Raw genomic sequence first — 22,521 nt, 5'->3', positions numbered from 1 at the left:
TTTGATGTCTAGAATATTTAAGTACATTTATCTCTGGAGCAGGGTGTCTTAAAGTTCCTGTGCTTGTGTCCCCACTCGTGGTTGGTTTATGGAGAGGAGTATAGTATTATTTCTTCTCTATTTGTTTTACACCAGACTTTACGCCCCTGAGAGCAGAGACCTGCTCACTGCTGTATGCCAGGCACTGATGTGGTGGCTTAACACATAGTAGACCTTAATATTTGTTGACAGAGTGAATGGTCCAGACTTTTAATTTTAAAGTTGAAGAAGAAAGGTTCTTAGAGCAAAGTGGTATATGAGACCACAGAGCAAATTGCCACTCTTGTCTCCAAAAAGTAGTACTCACTACTGTCACCTTTATGCAACATGGCCTTAAGTTTGGTATTAAGAAAACTCATTTTGGTATTAAGAAAACTTTATTGTAGAATAAGCTTTATTCCTTTGATAAAGTGTTACTTGTGGTCCAGGAACTAGCAGCCTTTTTACTTTGTACAACACATGTAAGGAAATTATGTTTCATGTATTTGCTATTTAGCCTTAGAGGAGCTTTTCCTTGTGGCAGTGTTTCTCATATCAAAAATACCAGGGGACTCATATCAAAGATACCAGGGCAGGAGGATATCTTGAGCCCAGGATTTCGAGGGGATTGGTGAGTTCTTCTTTAGCATTCCTGGCCCCCGGGCAAATGCCTTTAGTTCAGCATAGTCACTGTGGAAACCAAACTATTCCTTTTTCTTTTCTTTTTTTTTTGAGATGGAGTCTCGCTCTGTTGCCCAGGCTGGAGTGCAGTGGTGCGATCTCGGTTCACTGTAAGCTCTGCCTCCCGGGTTCACGCCATTCTCCTGCCTCAGCCTCCTGTGTAGCTGGGACCACAGGCGCCCGCCACCACGCCCGGCTAATCTTTTGTATTTTTACTAGAGACGGGTTTCACCATGTTAGCCAGGATGGTCTCGATCTCCTGACCTTGTGATTCACCCGCCTCGGCCTCCCAGAGTGCTGGGATTATAGGCATGAGCCACCACGCCCAGCCTCCTTTTTATTTCTAAATGCCCCCTGAGGCAGTGGAGGCAGTGTACCATCCCGATTAAGAAGTACTGATTATAGATAAATGATACTAAAAATCTTGAAAAGGACATCCAGGTGAATATCTAAAGTTTCTGTGCTGATGGATCAGACATGGAATATATAAGTAAGAAAACAGTTCTAATATGCTATGAATTAGGAGACCCTTAGTAATCTTCAAAGTACCAATTTTTCTCAGTTTGTTGGTTTTCTTTTTTGTATTTTTTAGAGACAGAGTCTCACTGTCACCCAGGCTAGAGTACAGTGGCAAGATTGTGACTCACTGCAGCCTCAACCTCCTGGGCTTAAGTGAACCTCCTGTCTCAGGTTCCTGAGTAGCTGAGACTACAAGTGCATGCCACCACGCCCAGCTAATTTATTTTTTATAGTTACAGTGTCTCACCGTGTTGCCCAGGCTAGTCTCAAACTCCTGGCCTCTAGCGATCCCTCTGCTTTGGCCTTCCAAAGTGCTGGGATTACAGGTGTGAGCCACCACGCCTGGTCCCCTTGGCTTTTTTTGGTTTTTTTTTTTTTTTGAGACAGAGTCTCGCTTTGTCGCCCAGGCTGGAGTGTAGTGGTGCAATCTCGGCTCACTGCAACCTCCACCTCCCGGGTTCAAGCGATTCTCCTGCCTCAGCCTCCTGAATAGCTGGGATTACAGGCGCACGCCAGCATGCCTGGCTAATTTTTGTGTTTTTAGTAGAGACGGGGTTTTGTCATGTTGGCCAGGCTGATCTCGAACTCCTGACCTCATGATCCACCCACCTGGGCCTCCCAAGGCACTGGTATTACAGGCGTGAGCCACCATGCCCAGCCTCCCCCTTGAATTTTTTAAATGAATTTCTTAATTTTCTTGCAATTAGTAGCTTAAAGTGGTATGTAATATTTCATCAAATCTAAGCCACTATTTATGGCATAATGCACCATTACTTTATTCATTTAAGCCATGGAGACACAAAAATGCTGCCAAACTGTAATTAATTGTAATTCCAATTTCAAAGATGTTAAAACTTGTAAAAATGTGCATCTTAGAATCAGGGAGTTACAGTAGCTAGAAAACTATTTTCTCAGTTTTACTAATAGTGTCAGTATCTTTAAAAAGTTTTACTTGATGTGATTTGATCTTTTTTTCCCCCCCTTTTTGGATTAGCTTTCTTGTAAACTGGAGCGGGAATTCCGTTGTGTGGAACTTGCTGATCTAATGACTCAAAATGCTGTGAATTTAGCCATTAAATATGCTTCTCGCTCTCGGAAATTAATACTAGCTCAAAAACTTAGTGAACTGGCTGTAGAGAAGGCAGCTGAATTGACAGCAACCCAGGTGGAAGAGGGAGAAGAAGAAGAAGATTTCAGAAAAAAGCTGAATGCTGGGTAAGAAATAATTCAGTTGTTTGAATTTTCCTTTACTGTCTTGATTGTTAAGTTGGTCTTTACATAGCTCTTTATTGAATAATCTTATTTTCTCTTAGTTACAGCAATACTGCTACAGAGTGGAGCCAACCAAGGTTCAGAAATCAAGTTGAAGAAGATGCTGAGGACAGTGGAGAAGCTGATGATGAAGAAAAACCAGAAATACATAAGCCTGGTGAGATACATTTGCAAGCCTATAAATGATGAGAACTATCATGGATGTGGCTTTTCCCATTTTACTTAACTGAGGGAAATTGAATACTCATACTTTTTTTCAGACCTCTTTGCTGTCTGGTTGTTTTATATTGAGGATGACTTTATTTTCCCTATTTACATTATATTGCTTTATTTTAATCTGTAGGACAGAGCTCATTTTCCAAAAGTACAAATTCCTCCGATATTTCAGCTAAGTCAGGTGAGAAATATTTATAAATTTGTAATATCAAGGAAATTTTGAAAGTTGTCTGTAAAGTGGCACGTCTACGCAAATACACCTTACCCCTTAAGGCCATTTTTGTGTGTGTGTGTTTATGTTTTTGCTTTTTTAATCTCAGATGTTGTTTGTGAAGCTATGGTCATTTAACAAATGTTTATAAACTGCCTATTGTGTGTCAGGCATTTTACTTAATGGTGGATACAGAAGTCAAACAGACACGCATGGTTGATCTCTGTTTTAATGCTATTTTAGCCCAGCTGGGAAGATAGATCTGGATATCACTGAGGAAACATGCAGGATACTGGAGAAATAGTTAAAAGGAATTGAAGGCCAGGTGCAGTGGCTCACGCCTGTAATCCCAGCACTTTGGGAGGCAAAGGCGGGCGGATAACGAGGCCAGGAGTTCTAGACTAGCCTGGCCAACATGGTGAAACCCCATCTCTACTAAAAATACAAAAATTAGCTGGGTGTGGTGGTGCGTGCCTGTAATCCTAGCTACTCGGGAGGCTGAAGCAGGAGAATCGCTTGAACTCAGGAGGCGGAGGCTGCAGTGAGCCGAGATCGTGCCATTGCACTCCAGCCTAGGCAATGGAGTAAGACTCTATCTCAAAAAAAAAAAAAAGAAAGAAAAGAAAAGAAAAAAAAAAAGGAGTTGAAAATAGTTGCATTCAGGGAGTGGGCCTGCGGGATAGAGAAGGTTGGAGTAGGGCCCTGCTGGCCTTTTGTCAGTGGGGAGCATAAACCTTATAATACCATTTGACTTTTTAAACTGTGGACATATGTTACTTTCATTTAAAAAAATTAAAAAACATATAGAATATGAAAAGAGCATATAACACATAGCTGTCATCTAGTCAGTGGTGGAGAATGGGTAGGGACTCCAAGGCAGACCTCATGGAGTATTTACAGCAGAGACCTGAAGGATGAATAATAGTCAGCGAGGCAAAGGTGTATGGGAACAGGAGCCGAAGAGAAGCATTGGACTTAAGGAACAGTATGTGTGAAGTGAAGACTGCAAAAGGATGGTGTGAAAAGCTCAGAGAGCAAAGAGAAAGTGGTGCTGAAGGGTTTTAGAGTGATGGGCAGGAGCCAAGTCATGCAGATCTGTATAAGCCATATTGAGGATTTTGGTCTTTTTTTTTTTTTTAATAGAGATATGGGGTGTCACTCTGTTGTCCAGGCTGGTCTCAAACTCAAGCAATTTGCTCACCTCCACATCCCAAAGTGTTGGACCTACAGGTGTGAGCCACCACACCCAGTCAGGATTTTGCTCTTTATTCTAAGGTCACTGAGAGACTGTTGTAGGTTTTAAGCAGAGATATAGCATGGCACACTGTTTTGAAGAAGAATAGATATACCCAGGCATGATGGCTCACGTCTGTAAACTCAGCATTTTGGGAGGCCAAGGTTGAATGATCACTTGAGGCCAGACGTTTGAGACCAGCCTAGGGAACAACGAAACCCTATCTCTACAAAAAGTAAAAAATAAAAATATTAGCCAGGCATGGTAGTGCACGCCGGTAGTCCCAGGTATTTGGGAGGCTGGTGCAGGAGGATATCTTGAGCCTAGGAGTTCGAGGGTGCAGTAGGCTATGGTTGCACCACTGCACTCCAGCCTGGGTGACAGAGCAAGACCCTGTATCAAAAAATAAGTAAATAGGCCAGGCATGGGGGCTCACGCCTGTAATCTCAGCACTTTGGGAGGCCAAGGCAGGTGGAGCACTTGAGGTCAGGAGTTCAAGACCAGCCTGGCCAAAATGGTGAAACCATATCTCTCTTAAAAATAAAAAAAAATTTAAAAAAAACATCATGCCTGTAATCCCAGCTACTTGGGAGGCTGAGGCAGAATTGCTTGAATCCATGAGGTGGGGGTTGCAGTAAGCGGAGATAATGCCACTGCACTCCACCCTGGGTGACAGAGTGAGACTTCATCTAAAAAAATAAGAAGAAGAGTAAGTAAATAAAAATTAAAAAATAAATAGACTACAGAGGCAGTCCAAATGAGACTGAATAAGGGCCTGAGCTAAGGTGATGATGGTGATGTTAGAAAGAATGGGCAGAATTGGAGAGCTATTTCTGAAGATGATGAAGAGCGTGTAGGAGTTCAGGGCATAAAGAATGACTCAGTTTCTTGTAATAGAAGAAAAACTTAAGCACATTTAAATCTTACAGGATTAATTTGAGCGTTCCGTGATTCATGAATCAGGGAGGCACCAAACCGCAAGGGGCTAGCACTCTGTCAGGAGAGAAAAAAGGGGAAACTTCTATAAAGTATTTTCAGAAACAAGATAAATAAAACAATTTTTATTGGCTAGATGGAAAGTTTTTGTTGTTGTTTTGTGGGGATGGGGGGATACAGGGTATCTTGCTTTGTCACTCAGACTGGAGTAGAGTTGGAATGCACTGATGCAGTCCTAACTCACTACAGCCTTGAACTTGTGTGCTCAAGTGATCCTCCTGCCTCACCCTACTGGGTAGCTATGACTACAGTTGTGCATCACCATGCTTGGTTAATTTTTGGTGTGTACTTTTTGTAGAGAGAGGGGCTCGCTTTGTTGCTGAGGCTGGTCTGGAACTCCTGGGCTTAAGCGACTCTCCTGCCTTAGCCTCCCAAAGTTCTGGGATTATAGGCACAAGTGGCCATGCTCAGCTGGAAAGTTAGTTAGTTCCTCCCTCCCTCCCTCCCTCCCTCTCTCCTTTCCTCCCTTCCTTCCTTCCTTCCTCCCTCCCTCCCTCTCTCCTTTCCTCCTTCACTCCCTCCCTCCCTCTCTCCCTCTCTCCTTCTCTCCTTTTCTCCCTCCCTCCATCTGTCCCTTCTTCCCTCCTTCCCTCCTCTTTTTTTTCCCCCACGGTCTGACTCCGTCACCCAGGTTAGAGTGCAGTAGCATGATTATGACTCACTGCAGCCTCAACCTCCCAGACCCAAGCGATCTTTCCACCTCAGCCTCCCAAGTAGCTGGGACCATAGGCATGTGTCACCATGTCTGTCTAGTTTTGTTTTGGTTTGGGTTTTTTGTTTCGTTATGTTTTTTGTTTTTGTAGAGACAGGGTCTCTCCCTATGTTACCCAGGCTGGTCTTAAACTGGGCTCAAGCAGTCCTCCCTCCTCAGCCTCCCAAAGTGCTGGGATTACAGGCATAAGCCACCATGCCAGGAAAGCTCTTAATTAGAGATTAGTTTGTTAACACTGGCTTGAGTACTTGAGTGAATGATGGTGCCATTTCCTAAGTCAGGAAACACTAGGGAAAAGCAGATTTAGAGAGGAAGATGATGAATTACTGTAAGGTAAGTAGAATGTCATGAAGACAGATATTTGAATCAGGAGCTCAGGAAAGTATTCTGGTCAAGAGATACAAAGTGAAAATCATTGGCATAAGTATAGCAATTTAAACCATGGGCATGGGGAAGCAAGCATTGGGGGAGAATGTAAAGCAAGAAGAAAAATGAGCTTAGGACTAGGGAATCTCCAACATTTGAGCATCGGGTAGAAGAAGAGGAGGAACCAACTATTGGAAGACAATGAGTCCACAGGTCCAGAGAGGAAGGAACTAAGTCAGGGAATGCAGTATCTCAGAAGTCAAGAGAGGACAAAGTATCAAGAAGAAAGGAACAGTCAGCTATGTGGGATGCCATTGATAGAGCAAATAAGGTGACTGACAGGTATCCACCAGATTTGACCATGTAGAGATCATTGAGGACCTTAGCAAGAGGAGATTCTGTAGGGTAGTAGGGCTGGAAGTGCTATATTGTATGGAGGAATGTATGGGTGGTGAGGAAATGATAATAGTGTCAACAGCTCTTGGAAAAATTTGGCTGGATGACCGGGCACAGTGGCTCATGCTTGTAATCCCAGCACTGTGGGAGGCCAAGGCAGACGGATCACCTGAGGTCAGGAGTTCAAGACCAGCCTGGCCAACATGGTGAAACCCTGTCTTTACTAAAAATACAAAAATTAGCCAGGTGTGGTAGCAGGCGCCTATAATCTCAGCTACTCGGGATGCTGAGACAGTAGAATTGCCTGAACCTGAGAGGTGGACGTTGCAGTGAGCCAAGATCGCTTGGGCAACAAGAGTGAGACTCTGTCTCAAAAAAAAAAAAAAAAAAATGGCTGGATGGAGGAGACAAGAGAAAATGATGACTGGAAGGAATGTAGGGTAGAGAAGGTTTGGTTTTTGTTTCTTTTTAAGTTGGGAAACTTTAGGAGCCAATAAATAGGGAAAAGTCAAAGATGTAGGCTGTCAAGAAACTTGATAGGTCAGGTTTTCTGACAAAGCAGGAGGGCATGGGATACAGAACACATGTAAAGGGATTACTCACCTTAGCTCAGACTAGCCACTGCCTCTTCCGCAGTAACAGGAGAAAAAGATCTGTACGTACTGAATATGTTTCATAGTGCCACATTGGGATAGTTCACATTTAATAGCTTTTATTTTGGCTTAGAAATAGGAAAAGGGATGTCTGTCAATAGTTTTTAAAAGTTGCAAAATACATTTGTTTTCATTTAATGGGGATTAAAATATTCTGTCTAGTATTATAGATGTCAGAAGTCATCTATTTTCTACCATTATTAAGCAAGGGTTTCTTTTTTGTGAAAGGTGCAGTTACCTTTAGCAGCCAAGGACGAGTAAATCCCTTTAAGGTAAAGTCTTCCAAGTGATGTTTTATATTATTTAAATACATTTCTGTACAAAGAAGTATTTCCAAATGATGAGATGACTCTCCCCAGACTTGGAGGCATGAAAGACTGATCTGTGTGGAAACAGAAGAAAGCAGCACTTGGGCTGAGAGTTGTCTTTTCCACTTACCTTCTAAGTACCTATGGTTTTGAAAGATACCTCTGTCTTTCTTGGGGATGTGATATTTGGGAATATATGTATCATTCTTAATTTGGATTGTACCAAATGTATTTAGTTCTAAAGATGAGATGGCAATACAAACTTAACAGAAATTTTAAGAAAAAATAAATCTCTTGGGATATTTTCCTTCTTTAAACATAAAGTGCTAACACTAGTTTGCTCTTTAGGTATCAGCCAGTTCCAAAGAACCAGCCATGTCAATGAATTCAGCACGTTCAACTAATATTTTAGACAATATGGGCAAATCATCCAAGAAATCCACTGCACTTAATCGAACTACAAATAATGAAAAGTCTCCCATTATAAAGCCTCTGATTCCAAAGCCGAAGCCTAAGCAGGTACTGTTTCAGCTACCCTCATCTGCAGTAAACAGCATGGGATCTGTTTGTCTTCAGTTTTGTTCACTGTTTCAGATATAGGATAGGAGGTTATGATTGTTTACAATTGTCTTGTTAGGGAAGTGGGTTCAATTCTGTTTTTGCACCTGGGCACAGTGGCACACACCTGTAGTCCCAGCTACTCAGGAGGCTGAGGTGGGAGGATCACTTGAGCCCAGGAGTTTGAGTCCAGTCTGGGAAACTATAAGAGATACCCCATCTGAAAAAAACAAACCCCAAAATAGTTGTGTTTTTGCTTCAGAATCACTCCCTCTTCTGCCTCATGAGTTGTTACACACTTTGTAGCAGATTCTGACTTCCATGACCACTATCCTGCTCTCCCTGTCTTTTTTGAGACAGAGGCTCACTCTGTTACCCAGGCTGGCTGGAGTGCAGTGTCAGGATCTCAGCTCGCTGCAGCCTCTGTCTCCTGGGTTCAAGCAATTCTCATGCCTCAGCCTCCTGAGTAGCTGGGATTACACGGGCCTGTCACCACGCCCAGCTAATTGTGGTATTTTTAGTAGAGATGGGGTTTCAGCATGATGGCCAGACTGGTCTCGAACTCCTGGCCTCAAGTGATCCACCTACCTCAGCCTCCCAAAGTGCTGGGATTACAGGCATGAGCCACCACACCCAGCCTGTCCTGCCCCGCTCCTTGTTTTTATAGAATCACTTTTTAAAAATGTATTTACTCAGACCCCAGAAGCTCAGACATTTATCTGTATTTTTATTAAAATCACCCAGATAGTTCTGATGTATATTCTTATTTACTATTATTCATAGTAAATATTTACTATTAGTTACTATTATTTAATAGTGACTGATACTGTACATGGCCCTAATTTTTCCTTGTTCTGAATCCTGATTTTTCCACTCTCATAAGTATTTGATCCCGGATTTGTCATCAGTAAAATAGATCTATTGTTTATCTTTTCTATTTCATATAATTGTATTCACTTAGAAAACATGGAATTTAGGCCAGGCGTAGTGGCTCACGCCTGTAATCCCAGCACTTTGGGAGGCCGAGGCGGATGGATCACACGAGGTCAGGAGTTGAAGACCTGCCTGGCCAAGATGGTGAAACTCTGTCTGTACTACAAATACAAAAAATTAGCCAGGAGGGTGGCAGGCGCCTGTAATTCCAGCTACTTGGGAGGCTGAGGCAGGAGAACCGCTTGAACTCAGGGCGGAGGTTGCAGTGAGCCGAGATCGCACCACTGCACTCCAGCCTGGGCAACAGAGTGAGAGTCCGTCTCAAAAAAAAAAAAAAAAAGAAAAAAAGAAAACATGGAATCTGAAGTATACTTTTTTGGTTTTGCATGTGTTTGCCTATTTATTTACAACTAAGAACTCAAGATTTCACGTGTTAGTATAAGAATTATCAGTAATTATAGATGTTTCTTCACATTTTTCAGAACTTGCTTATAAAACATATAAAATTATACTAGATGTTATTGCAGTGTTCACATTTGTTTTTATAGGCATCTGCAGCATCCTATTTCCAGAAAAGAAATTCTCAAACTAATAAAACTGAGGAAGTGAAAGAAGAAAATCCTAAAAATGTATTATCTGAAACCCCAGCTATATGTCCTCAAAACACTGAAAACCAAAGGTCAGTACATAGAGAAATTTAGCATGCAGTGACCAAGTATAAAAAGTATACAGTAGTAGCAATACAAAATTATGCAGTGCTGTTATTCCTTAATACAAATAATACATTGGCATTGGTAGTGGGCATTCTGGACACTTGTGGCTTTAAGGAAGCCACAGATACTAATGTCTATTTACAATATTTATTAAAATATGCTTTAGTAAATTGTATATTTTTAAATGGTAGATATATTTTATTGGGATATATTTTATAATTTTTTTTGTTTGTTTTTAAATAGTTTAATGGGAAGAAACAACAAAAGATACAAAAAGAAGTGTGTTAATAAGTAGTTTCATCCAACTAGTTTCTGTCTCCAAAAACAACCACTGCAACAAGTTTCTTGTGGAGCTTTCCAAAATTATTCTGTTTATGTGCAAATACCTATTTGTCTATTTTTTGTTTCACACATTATTCTGTACCTTACTTTTTTCACTTAACAATAGCTTTTGCAGCTTATTTTCTATTACTACATAAAGAACTTCTTTATAGTGGCTGGGCACTCAGGAGGCTGAGGCAGGAGAATTGCTTGAACCCAGGAGATGGAGGCTGCAGTGAGCCAAGATTGCGCCACTGCACTCTAGTCTACGTGACAGAGTGAGACTCCTTCTCAGAAAAAACAAAAAGAAAAGAATAGTCACAATTTCATTTTTGCCATAATATATCTTATTTTTCTCATGCTGAGCAGTCCAGGGAGAAAAATAATAATAAAATAAAGTGTATCTTATTTTCCTGATAACTTTATGTGAACCAGTTTAGTTTGAGGGAGTGGCTGTGGTTTTCACATTTCCTGTTTTGTTCTGAATTTAATTTAGGTCTTAAACAATGAAAATTTTATTTAAGAAAATTGATAGGCCGGGCGTAGTGGCTCATGCTTTTTCTTCAGCCTAACTTTTTTTTTTTGCTCTTGTTGCCCAGACTGCAGTGCAGTGGCACAATCTCGGCTCACCACAACCTCTGCCTCCGGGTTCAAGTGATTCTCTTGCCTCAGTCTCCTGAGTAGCTGGGATTACAGGCATGTGCCTCTACGCCCTTCTAATTTTGTATTTTTAGTAGAGACGTGGTTTCTCCATGTTGGTCAGGCTGGTCTTGAACTCCTGACCTCAGGGGATCCACCCGCCTTGGCCTTCTAAAGCACAGGAATTACAGTTGTGAGTCACCATGCCCCACCCGCCTAAGCACAGGAATTACAGTTGTGAGTCACCATGCCTGACCCGCCTAATGCTTTTTTTGAGACAGTCTTGCTCTGTCACCAGGGCTGGAGCGCACTGGTGCAATCTCAGCTCACTGCAACCTCCATCTCCTGGGTTCAAGCGATTATCATGCCTCAGCCTCCTGAGTAGCTGGGATTACAGGTGTGTGCCACCATGCCTTTTAATTTTGTTATTTTTTGGCAGAGATGGAGTTTTGCCACATTGACCAGGCTGGTCTCAAACTCTTGGCCTTAAGTGATCTGCCCACCTCAGCTTCCCAAAGTGCTTGGATTACAAGTGTGAGCCACCACACCTGGCCAAGCCTAACACTTTGGAAGGCCAATGTGGTCAGATAGCTTCAGCCCAGGAGATTGAAACCAGCCTGGGCAATGTAGGGAGACCCCGTCTCTACCAAAAGTTTTAAAATCAGCCAGGTGTGGTGGCACGTGCCTGTAGTCCCAGCTACTTGGAAGTCTGAGGTGGGAGGATTGCTTGAGCCCAGGAATTTGAGGTGGCAGGATTGCTTGAGCCCAGGAATTTGAGGTGGCAGTGAGCTGATTATACCACTGCACTCCAGCCTGGGCGACAAAGCAAGACCCTGTCTCTTGAAACAACAACAAAGAAGATTGATAATTTAATTTTTCATACTATCGGTTATACATAAAACTTACTTTTTGAAATTTTAAGGAATTACGACTATTAAAACTAATATTTTTCACAGATGTTGATATACTAAATCAGAAATGTCCAATTTTAGCCAGGTGGCTGTGCACTCTTTTAGTCCCAGCTACTTAGAAGGTTGAGGCAGAAGGGTTGCTTAAGCCCAGAAGTTTGCGGCCAGCCTGGGCAACATAGTGAGACTCACACCTCTTTAAAAAACAAAAAAAGAAAGAAATGTTGAAGTTTGGTTTTGTTTTTTAAAATAGCTGTTTAGAAGCAGAAGATTGCAGGCTGTCAGATAGATTTGTGACATTGCTCCAAGTTTCATTAAAATGGGTCTTCATTAATTTTTGGAAATTCAAGAACCTTTGTTATACCTTGATTTTTACTTGTTTTGATTTGTTCTGTTATTTTTCTGGAAATCGGTTTATGTTAAGATTACTTAAAATTTGCATATTTTCAGAAATTAGAGCAAGTGGTTATGGTCATATTAGTAATTTTTTAATACAATTTTTTTAACCTTAAAAAGTTTAGGCCAGGTGCGATGGCTCAAGCCTGTAATCCTAGCACTTTGGGAGGCCGAGATGGGCGGATCACGAGGTCAGGAGATCAAGACCATCCTGGTTAACACGGTGAAACCCCGTCTCTACTAAAAATACAAAAAATTAGCTGGGAGTGGTGGCGGGAGCCTGTAGTCCCAACTACTCAGGAGGCTGAGGCAGGAGAATGGCGTGAACCCGGAAGGCAGAGCTTGCAGTCAGCCGAGATCACACCACTGCACTCCAGCCTGGGCAAGAGAGCGGGACTCTGTCTCAAAAAAATAAATAAATACATAAAATTAAAAAACGTTTAGACTTGTTATTTAGGATTCGTTTAGGTTCATCCTAGTCAGGGGTGTATAACTGGTGAGTTAAACATAAGAGACTCTGGGCCAGGCACAGCGGCTCACACCTGTAATCCTAGCACTTTGGGAGGCTGAGGCGGGCGGATCACGAGGTCAGGAGTTCGAGACCTGCCTGGCCAATATGGTGAAACCCTGTTTCTACTAAAAATACAAAAATTAGCTAGGTGTGGTGGTGCGTGCCTATAGTCCCAGCTGTTCGGGAGGCTGAGGCAGGAGAATCACATGAACCCAGATGGTGGAGGTTGCAGTGAGCTGAAATGGAGCCACTGCACTCCAGCCTGGGGGAAAGAGCGAGACTCTGTCTATGTAAAAAAACAAAACCATAGACTCTGGAGTCAAATTGCCTGGTTGTTGAATCCCAGGTCTGAGTTTTACTGTTTGTGTAACCTGGGGTAAGTTATTTCACCTCTCTGAGCCTCCCTTTTCTTATTTATGGAATGGAGATAATAATTGTATCTATCTCATAGTGTTATTGTCATTTAAATGAGGTATTATACATAAAGCTTTTAGAATAGTGCCTAGTAGATAGTAAGTGATCAGTAAATGTTAAATATTTGCATTAAACCTTCACTTGTGTAACTTAAAGACAATTTATGTCATGAGTGGAATCTAATGAAATGTACAAATGTGCTGTGTCCATGCTTCACCTAATGCTGATGCAGGTCAGCTCTGAGAGCAAGGGTGAGGCGATGGGAAAGGGACTTGAGAAAAGTAGTGAGGAATTCAAATAGCTGGTTTGGGGAAATAGAAAAAGAGTGTACCAAGGACATGTGGAAGAATTTTACCAGGCCACAAGGGCTAAGTGAGGTTAGAGACCTTGAGCCTGTCAACATTCATTAAAAAGTTGAAAGTACAGAGTTCATGGTTGCTACACTTGGAAAATACAAATGTGAGTGATCCTTTTGAATTTACCTTACAAAGGATTTTCCAGTTCATTGATCCTGCAGTCTCTAGGCAGTTTAAAGTAATATGAGGCCAGTCACAGTGGCTTATGCCTGTAATCCCAGCACTTTGGGAAGCCAAGGTGGGCAGATCGCTTGAGGTCAGGAGTATGAGACCAGCCTGACCAACATGGTGAAACCCCATACATAAAATTTGCCGGATGTGGTGGCGCATGCCCGTAATTCCAGCTACTTGGGAGGCTGAGGCAGGAGAATCGCTTGAACTCAGGAGGCGGAGGTTGCAGTGAGCTGAGATCGCACCATTGCACTCCAGCCTGGGTGACAGAGTGAGACTCCGTCTCAAAAAAAAAAAAGCATAATATGAATATTAATGAGTGTAACTGTGTCTTCCTTATTTTACATGATAGATGTCAAAGATTTAACTCTGTATTAAGTATAAAATATTTTCACATAATTGTGATTTTAGGCCAAAGACTGGGTTCCAGATGTGGCTAGAAGAAAATAGAAGTAACATTTTGTCTGACAATCCTGACTTTTCAGATGAAGCAGACATAATAAAAGAAGGAATGATTCGGTTTAGAGTATTGTCAACTGAAGAAAGAAAGGTAAGGATAATTGTGCCAAGATTGAGATCTTAGTGAATTCCCAGATTTAAAAAATTATTATAGAAATGCCTTTTGGCCGAGTGTGGTGTCTTACGCCTGTAATCCTAGCACATTGGGAGGCCAAGGCGGGAGGATCACTTGAGCTCAGCAGTTTGTGATCAGCCTGGGCAACATAATGAGACCTCATCTCTAACAATAATAATAATAATAATAATAATCTCTAATAATAATAACAACGATGATAATAACAATCATGATAACTTTAAAAAAAAAAAAAGGAAAAACCTTTTTCTGTTTTTGGAAATTGAATACATCCACCAAACTTTTTTTGAAAGAGTTTGTCGTATATGTTGTAATATGGATAGGTAGTAATTATTATGTAATGGTGATGGGTTTTTTGTTTTGTTTTTGTTTGAGGCAGGTCTTGTTTTTTCATCCAGGCAGGAGTGTCTTGGTGTGATCACAGCTCACTGCTACCTCGACCTCCTGGGCTGAAGCAATTGTCCTCTTTTTTTTTTTTTTTCTGTAGAGATAAGCTCTCACTGTGTTGCCCAGCCTGGATGATTAATTTTTTGACAGTTTACTGTTTTAATTTCTGTAAGTTCCTGTATGTTTTAAGTTAGGAGGATACCCCAAGAAAAGATACATTTGTTAAAAATCAAAAGTGTCAAGCTGAGTTCATTGGCTCAAGCCTATAATCCTAGCTTTGGGAGGCCAAGGCAGGAGGATCTGTTGAACCCAGGAGTTTGAGACCAGCCTAGACAACATAGTGATACCCCATCTCTACAACAAATTTAAAAATTAGCCTGGCATGGTGGCACACATCTGTAATCCCAGTTACTCAGGAGGCTGAGGTGGGAAGATCACTTACTTGAGCCCAGGAGGTCAAGGCTGCAGTGAGCCGTGATTGTGCTACTGCACTCCAGCATGGGTGACAGAGTGAGACCATGTCTCAAGGGGGAAAAAAAATTAATAAGTAAAAATGAATTCACATTTTTTGAATACTACTTTAGGGTTCTTGCAAGCAGAATTTTTAGAAATTCTATCTACTTACACATTGGATACTCCATGAGACTATTCCTTTTGGGAAAAAGACTGGTGTTCTGTTCCAGCCTTTGACATGGCAATTAGGACAGGTGTCTGGCTTGCTTCTCATGAACTTCTGCCATGTGAAGGAAGGAAGGAGCAATTTCTGTGTTAGAAGTGGAAGGAATGTGTGTGGTGTACCAGTTAAATCCTCAGGTTTCACTTCCCCAGGAATGGCAGGGCGCAGCACAGGCACCTAGTAACATAGATACTTGCTTTGGTAAATTGGGTTTTATGAAAATGGTGTTGTGTAATGAAGAAGCCAGAAACTGGTCTGAACACCTTTAGCATCATTTAGAACCTCATTTACAATTTTATGTTTCTCATTTGTTGTTCGATAAAATGGCATCTAAATAAATAAGACCTTACACTGCAAAAAAGGAAGAGATTTGGCAAAGGCTGTGATTGTGTTTTTGAATACTTAAAAATGTAATCAGTGTTCTTAAGGTAAACCGTAAACATTTACTTAAATCCAGTTTGTTAATGTGAGAAATTCTACAGCTTGAAGAGCCCTTGAAATGGCCAGGGAAATAAAGTAGGAGCGGGGAACTCTTATAGATTAAAAGAGATTTAAGAGACAGATGAAATGAGTGGACCTTATCTGGCTCTTGCTAAGTGAATAAAAACCAAACCCCAAAGAATATATACTCCTTTATATAACATTCCTGAAATGATAACGTGATCAGGATGGAGAATAGAGTAGTGGTTGCCAGGGGTTGGAGTCGGAGTTGGGGCTTGGGGAAGCGGTTCTGTATTTTGACTGTACATACATACACCCAAATGATAGAAGTAAAATGGGATTGTTTCAATGTCAGTTCCCTATAGTTGTGATTGTTGGACTATAGTTTTGCAAAATGTTACCACTGGGGAAAACTGGGTCAAGGCTACACAGGATCTTTCTGTATTATTTCATACAACTGCATGTGAAACTGCAATTATCTTAGAATAAAAAGTTTCATTTTTAAATAGTATTGTAATTATAGTATTTTGCAACTATGTGATTAATATAAGCAAAGCTTAGATTGAGATATAAAAGTAGTACAAATGTTTAATGTGCTGTGCATTTAAGTAATAAAAGATTTGTTAACAATGAGAACACTTAATTCAAGTGCTAATTATTTTGCTTTATATATAAAAATATTACCTGGAAAAGTAAATAAATCATTTACTTCTTATTTGTTATTTCCTAAAAATATTTTCTTTTCACCCCTGCTATTTTACAAAGGCATGGGCTAACAAAGCCAAAGGAGAAAGGGCAAGTGATGGAGCTGAAGCAAAGAAGCGAAACCGTGTGGTTGATGAAAGCGATGAAACAGAAAACCAGGAAGAAAAAACAAAAGAGAATCTGAATTTGCCTAAAAAGCAGAAACCTTTAGATTTTTCTACAAATCAGAAACTATCAGCTTTTGCATTTAAGCAGGAGTAAAGGAAGAAAGTGACCCTAGGAAAGTAATGGATTTTTTTTACTCATCTTTGAATATAGACTTGAGTCTTTGGAAAACTCATTATATATTTTTTAAAGAGTTTGAAGCAACTGTTTGTCTTTATAAGATAATGTAGTAATTACATCGGTGTAGGTAACAGGGCATATGTAAAAACTATCATATTTGCAGGTTACTCTGCCTCCAAATGCAGGGCCTTTCAGAGATGCATTGTGATTGTAACTACTGAGTTGAAGCCACAACCAATTTGAATTTGTTTCTTACCTTGAAAAATCATTAAAGCCAAGGTATTAAAACCTCTGTGCATTGATACCTTCTAGGGGTTTGGTTCATTTGTTTTTTGTCATGTACAAGGAAGGACAATAGTCCTCTTCCCAAGTGTGTTAGCATAGACTACTCTATATGTTTCTACTAGACCTAGGGGACCACATATTTTAATAATATTGGCCCTAAACATGTAAATAATCTTGTAGGTGAGACTTTTTTTTTGGAAATTTCTTCCTGTGTGGCTTTCAGTTGTCTGTTTGTATAGCCTGGATTTTTTTGAGATAAATGTAACTTTCTCATTTGTATATTTGTCTTGATATGGTCTTAATATTTTCTTTCCATGAAATGTATATATTTCTAGAAAATATATCTTATATTTACTACCATAATTTCTGCCACCACCCTCATCTTGCTCCACATTATACACAGTAGAGAAGAACTGAAGACACTGCTGTGACAATATTGCAGTCCAAGGCATCATGTGCTCCTGGTGGGATACTCTGGTTATCAACATCAACAGTACTTTCCTGAGCAAGTCTTTGAAGGCTTGATAAGAGACCAAAGTTACGGGAAGTATTTAACTCTTCTTTTATATTGAACAAACAAGGTTTCATCATTTCATACATTTTTGGTTGTTCTAAGCAGAGGCTAATACAAATGTAGCCACATAAAAGGCAGTGTACTGAGGGTGGGAGGGAAAGAATCACATAAAATCAGCTGACTCAAAATTGAGGGTAGTAATAGGTTGAAAGGGAAAAAGTATGTTGAAAATTTAGACATAAAGGAGCCAAGAATATTCCTTATCCCATGATGATTAAGGTTAGGAAGACATACATTTTTGATTTTTTAATTAGTAGCTGATATCAGAGACATGATAGCACAGTGGTTGTGAGCACAGATTCCAAAGCCAGACTACCTAGGTTCAAAGACCCACTTCTCTACCTACTACTAATAGTTGGGTCATGTTAGGCTGGTGACCCAATTTCTAGCCTTTGTTCCCTCCTTGTTACCAGAATTAAATGAAATGAAAGCACTTAGTTTCTGACACATAGTAATCTTTTATATAAAAGTTACTATTCTGATAATGAGGATGCTGTTATTTCATCTTGCTTTGTTATTAGGTCTGAATACTATACAAACTAATTTTGATTTCAAGAGCTTAAGTAAAGGTTTGTTTATAGTACATTGGAAAGCATGTTTGTAGACATTTATTTTGTTTTTGGTTCCTCAACTTGCTTTGTATATAGTTTATAATACCAGGTTGGTACAAAAGTAAATGCAGTTTTGCCATTTCAGTGGCAAAAACCGCAATTACTTTTGTGTCAGCCTAATGCTTAAGGTTATAATCTGTGTGTATTTCAGATTCATAGCAACCTGATAATACCAAGAATTTGCAAAAGGGTTTTTAATTCCCTACTTTTATTTGGCTGAAGGAAGGTTTTTGTGTTGACTCAGTTTAACTTACAAATTGAACTTTGAAACCAAGAAACGTTATCCTTATTTCTCTGCTATATAATAGTAAACCTGTTTTTTTCCAGTGTTTTTTTTTTTTTTTTTCCAGAGAATTGGGACTGAATAGTATGAAAGTGAAAATGGAAATAAATTAATATATTAATCATCGTATCAATAATACTGCCTACTTGAGCTTATTGTATACTATAGAAAATTGACATAATCTGGCCGGGCGCGGTGGCTCAAGCCTGTAATCCCAGCACTTTGGGAGGCCGAGGCGGGTGGATCACGAGGTCAGGAGATTGAGACTATCCTGGCTAACATGGTGAAACCCCGTCTCTACTAAAAATACAAAAAACTAGCCGGGCATGGTGGCGGGCGCCTGTAGTCCCAGCTACTTGGGAGGCTGAGGCAGGAGAATGGCGTGAACCCGGGAGGCGGAGCTTGCAGTGAGCCGAGATCACGCCACTGTACTCCAGCCTGGGAGACACAGTGAGACTCCGTCTCAAAAAAAAAAAAAAAAGAAAATTGACATAATCTTAATTTTATTCTCCAAAAGCAAAAACTCGGAGGAGGAGGTTACTTTACAGATTTATTTCAGAGAGCAAGTGAATAGGCACTGGGGTTATGTGCAACTCTGGGGACTGTGCTATAATCTGTAGCCTCCCATGTCTGTTTAGCAGCCTGGAGTGAGTCACTGTCACTAACATGGAACAGATGCCAGGTAGTCCCTTTGGACAAAAGGATGAGGCCCATTCATATAGAATTAATCAGTGACTGTTGGTCTTATGGGCCCTCTTTGTTTCCCATCTGTTTTATTATCAGAATATATAATTTTCCCCCAGGTTTTCATCTTGAATCTCTCAAACCTACAGAAAATTTGAAATTTGACAGTAAACACCCGTATATCCTTCCTCTAGTTCGTCTTATTGTTGACATTTTACCATGTATGTTTTATAGACAGGATTTTTTCTGAACCATTTGAAATATGCATATACTTCATCCCTCAGTACTCAGCATGTACCCTAAGAACAAAGATTTTCTTCTGCATAATTACAATACCATAATTACTCCAAAGAAATTTAACAGATGATGTTATTACATAGCCTGTATTTTATAATAAAATTTCCCTCAAAGTGCTGTTAGCCATTTTTACCCCCAGTTTAGGATCCATTCAAGAATCATGCATTGTTTTTAATTATTAGAGGTACGGGTTTTTCTTGTTTTTTGTTTTTTCAGACAGAGCCTTTCTCTGTCACCCAGGCTGAAGTGCAGTGGCACAATCACAACTCATTGTAGCCTTGACCTCCCTAGGCTCAGGTGATCCTCCTGCTTCAGCCCCAAGTAGCTGGGAGTGTAGGTGCATGCCACCACACCTGGCTAGTTTTTGTATTTTTTTTTTAAATAGATGGGGTTTCACCATGTTGCCCAGGCTGGTCTCAAACTCCTGTGTGTGTTTGTTTGAGACAGTCTCTCTCTTGCCCAGGTTGAAGTACAGTGGCATGATCTTGGTTCACTGCAGCCTCTGCCTTTTGGGTTCAAGTGATTCTCTGGCCTCAACTTCCTGAGTAGCTTGGATTATAGGTGCACGCCACCACGCCCAGCTAATTTTTGTGTTTTTCATAGAGACAGGGTTTCCCCCTGTAGGCCAGCTGGTCTCAAACTCCTGACCTCAAATGGTCTGCCCACCTCAGCCTTCCAAAGTGCTGGGATTACAGGCGTGAGCCACCGCACCCAGCCCCAAGGTTAAAATTTGAAGGATGGCCTGTGCCAGAATGGGTAGAAGGTGGTATTCTGGGATTGACACTAATTTCTACCCACTTTGGGACTGTATTATAAAGGACAAAATCTGATGGAATAGAAAATAAACATAATGGAATAAAAAAAGCCAAAAGTTGGTCTTTTGATAGATTAATGAGTTAGAAAAATTATGTCTGCTTCATCTGAAAAGTCAGGATTGTCAGACAAAATATTACTTATATTTTCTTCTAGCCACATCTGGAACCCGGTCTTTGGCCTAAAATCACAATTATGTGAAAACATTTTATACTTAAGACACAGTTTAAAGTACCTTATGATTTTAAGTTAGTAATCAATCATAAGTCTTTGATATCTATTATATAAAGTAAGGAAGACAGAGTTACACTCGTTAATATTCATATTACATTGATCATGGTGAGAAAAGCACAAAAAGTGATCTTAGGAATGAAAAGAGATTTATTAACTACAAATGATACAGATACGAAAAAGAAGCTTGTAGTCAGTTTTGTGTGTCAAATTGGCTAAGCGAGAGTCACCAATATTCAATCAAATACTGACTTATATGTTATTTTATGGATATTAAAGTTCATGATCAGTTGAATTTGAGGAAGAGAGAATATCCTAGATCATCTGTATGGGCCTGATTTAATCAGTTCAAAGGCCATAAGAGCAAAACTGAGGCTCCCCTGAGAAAAAAGAGGAAATTATACCTGTAGGTAGCAACTTCAGCTCATGCCCAAGGCTTCTAGCCTGCCAATCCTGAAGGTCTGGCCTGTGGATTTAGGGTTTTAGACTTGCTGTGCCAGCCCCCATAATTATGTGAGCCAGTTCATTGCAAGAAATCTTACATATATTTTCTACCAGTTCTATTTTTTGGTTGAACACTGACTCAAGGTATTACAAACAATTTTATGACAACAAATTGGAAGACTTTAATGAAATGAACAGGTACCTACAAAAGCAAAGTTTATTAAAATTGAGACATTTATGATAACAAAGAATAAAACATTTAGGAATAAATTTAACAAAATAAGTACAAAACTTACACTTTGAAAACTATAAAACATTGTTGAAAGACATAAAAGAAGACCTAAATAAATTGAAAGCCATCTCACGGTTATGGACCAGAAGACTTAATACTGTTAACATGATAATACTCCCTAAACTTATTTATAGATTTAATGAAATCCCTATCAAAACCACAGCTGGCTTCTTTGCAGAAATTGACAAGCTGGTCCTAAAATTGATAAGGAGATTCAAGGGACCCAGAATAGCCAAAACACTCTTGAAAAAGTAGAGTAAGTTGGAGGATTCACACTTTCCACTTTCAAAACTTACTATAAAGACAGTGGTACTGGCATAAGAATAGACATAAAGATTAATGGAATAGAATGGAGAATCCAGAAATAGACCCTCTCATTTACAATTAATTGGTTTTTAACAATAGTGCCAGGAAAATTTAATGGAAAAAGGATAGTCTTTTCCACAAATGATGCTGGACATGTAGACACATCCCAAAGAGGTTGGAGCCATACCTCACACCATATAGTGAATCAAGACCTAAATGTAAGAGCTGAAACTATTAAGACCCTTAGAAGAAAACAGATGTAAATCTTTGTGACTTTAAATATGACACCAGAAGTACAATCAACGAGAAAAGATGAAGTCAACATCAAAATTAAAAATTTTGATGTTTCAGGGAACACCATCAAGAGTGATAGCCAAGTACAGTGGCTCACACCTATAATCCCAGCACTTTGAGAACTCTGAGGTAGGAGATTGTGTGAGCCCAGAAGTTCGACTTCGTCTCCACAAAAAAATTGTAAAAATTATCTGGGCATGGTGGTGCATGCCTGTAGTCCCAGCTACTCAGGAGACTGAGGCAGGAGAATGCCTAAAGCCCAGGAATTCGAGGCGGCAGTAAGCTATGATTGCACCATTGCATTCCAGTGGCCAATAAGCGCATGAAAAGATGCTCAGTATGTTTAGTCATCAGGAAAATGCAAATCAAAAACCACAAAGAAGCTGGGCACACAGGTACATACCTGTAGTCCCAGCTACTCAGGCCACTGAGGTGGGAAGATTACTGGAAGTGTGGAGTTCAAGGCCTCAGTGTACTATGATTGTGCCTGTGAACAGTAGTGTTCTAGCCCGGGCAACATAGTGAGACTGTCTCTAAGGAAAACAAACAAACAGATAACACTTCACACCTACTACCACTAGGATGGCTATAAGGCCATAATCAGAAAGGTGGACAATAACAAATGTTAGTGAGGATATGGAGAAATAGGAACCCTTATAAGTTGCTGGTAGGAATGTAAAATGGTGCCATTACCAGTTCCTCAAAAGGTTAACCGGCAATTCCACAGCTAGCTATAAGCCCAAAATCAATGAAATTGTGTATCCACATGAAAACATAGATGAATATTCATACACCATTTTCCCTGATAGCTAAAAAGTA

General features: G+C 40.2%; 1 protein-coding gene across 1 annotated transcript in view; it reads left to right on the top strand.

The window, feature by feature from the left end:
• Positions 1–17,151, top strand: part of WDHD1 (WD repeat and HMG-box DNA binding protein 1) — an 83,497-nt gene extending 66,346 nt beyond the window's left edge. Inside the window, exons 19-26 of the mRNA XM_025392009.1 lie at positions 2,213–2,433; positions 2,532–2,647; positions 2,834–2,887; positions 7,503–7,546; positions 7,931–8,101; positions 9,622–9,752; positions 13,914–14,052; positions 16,364–17,151. Coding sequence (XP_025247794.1) covers positions 2,213–2,433; positions 2,532–2,647; positions 2,834–2,887; positions 7,503–7,546; positions 7,931–8,101; positions 9,622–9,752; positions 13,914–14,052; positions 16,364–16,564 — 1,077 coding nt within the window. The 3' untranslated portion in view covers positions 16,565–17,151. The remainder of the gene's footprint in view (positions 1–2,212; positions 2,434–2,531; positions 2,648–2,833; positions 2,888–7,502; positions 7,547–7,930; positions 8,102–9,621; positions 9,753–13,913; positions 14,053–16,363) is intronic.
• The last annotated feature ends 5,370 nt before the right edge of the window (positions 17,152–22,521 follow it).

Source organism: Theropithecus gelada, chromosome 7b (assembly GCF_003255815.1).
Source record: "Theropithecus gelada isolate Dixy chromosome 7b, Tgel_1.0, whole genome shotgun sequence".
NCBI lineage: Eukaryota > Metazoa > Chordata > Mammalia > Primates > Cercopithecidae > Theropithecus > Theropithecus gelada.
Note: the sequence above shows the minus strand (reverse complement) of the source record. Positions and strands in the feature narration are given on the sequence as shown.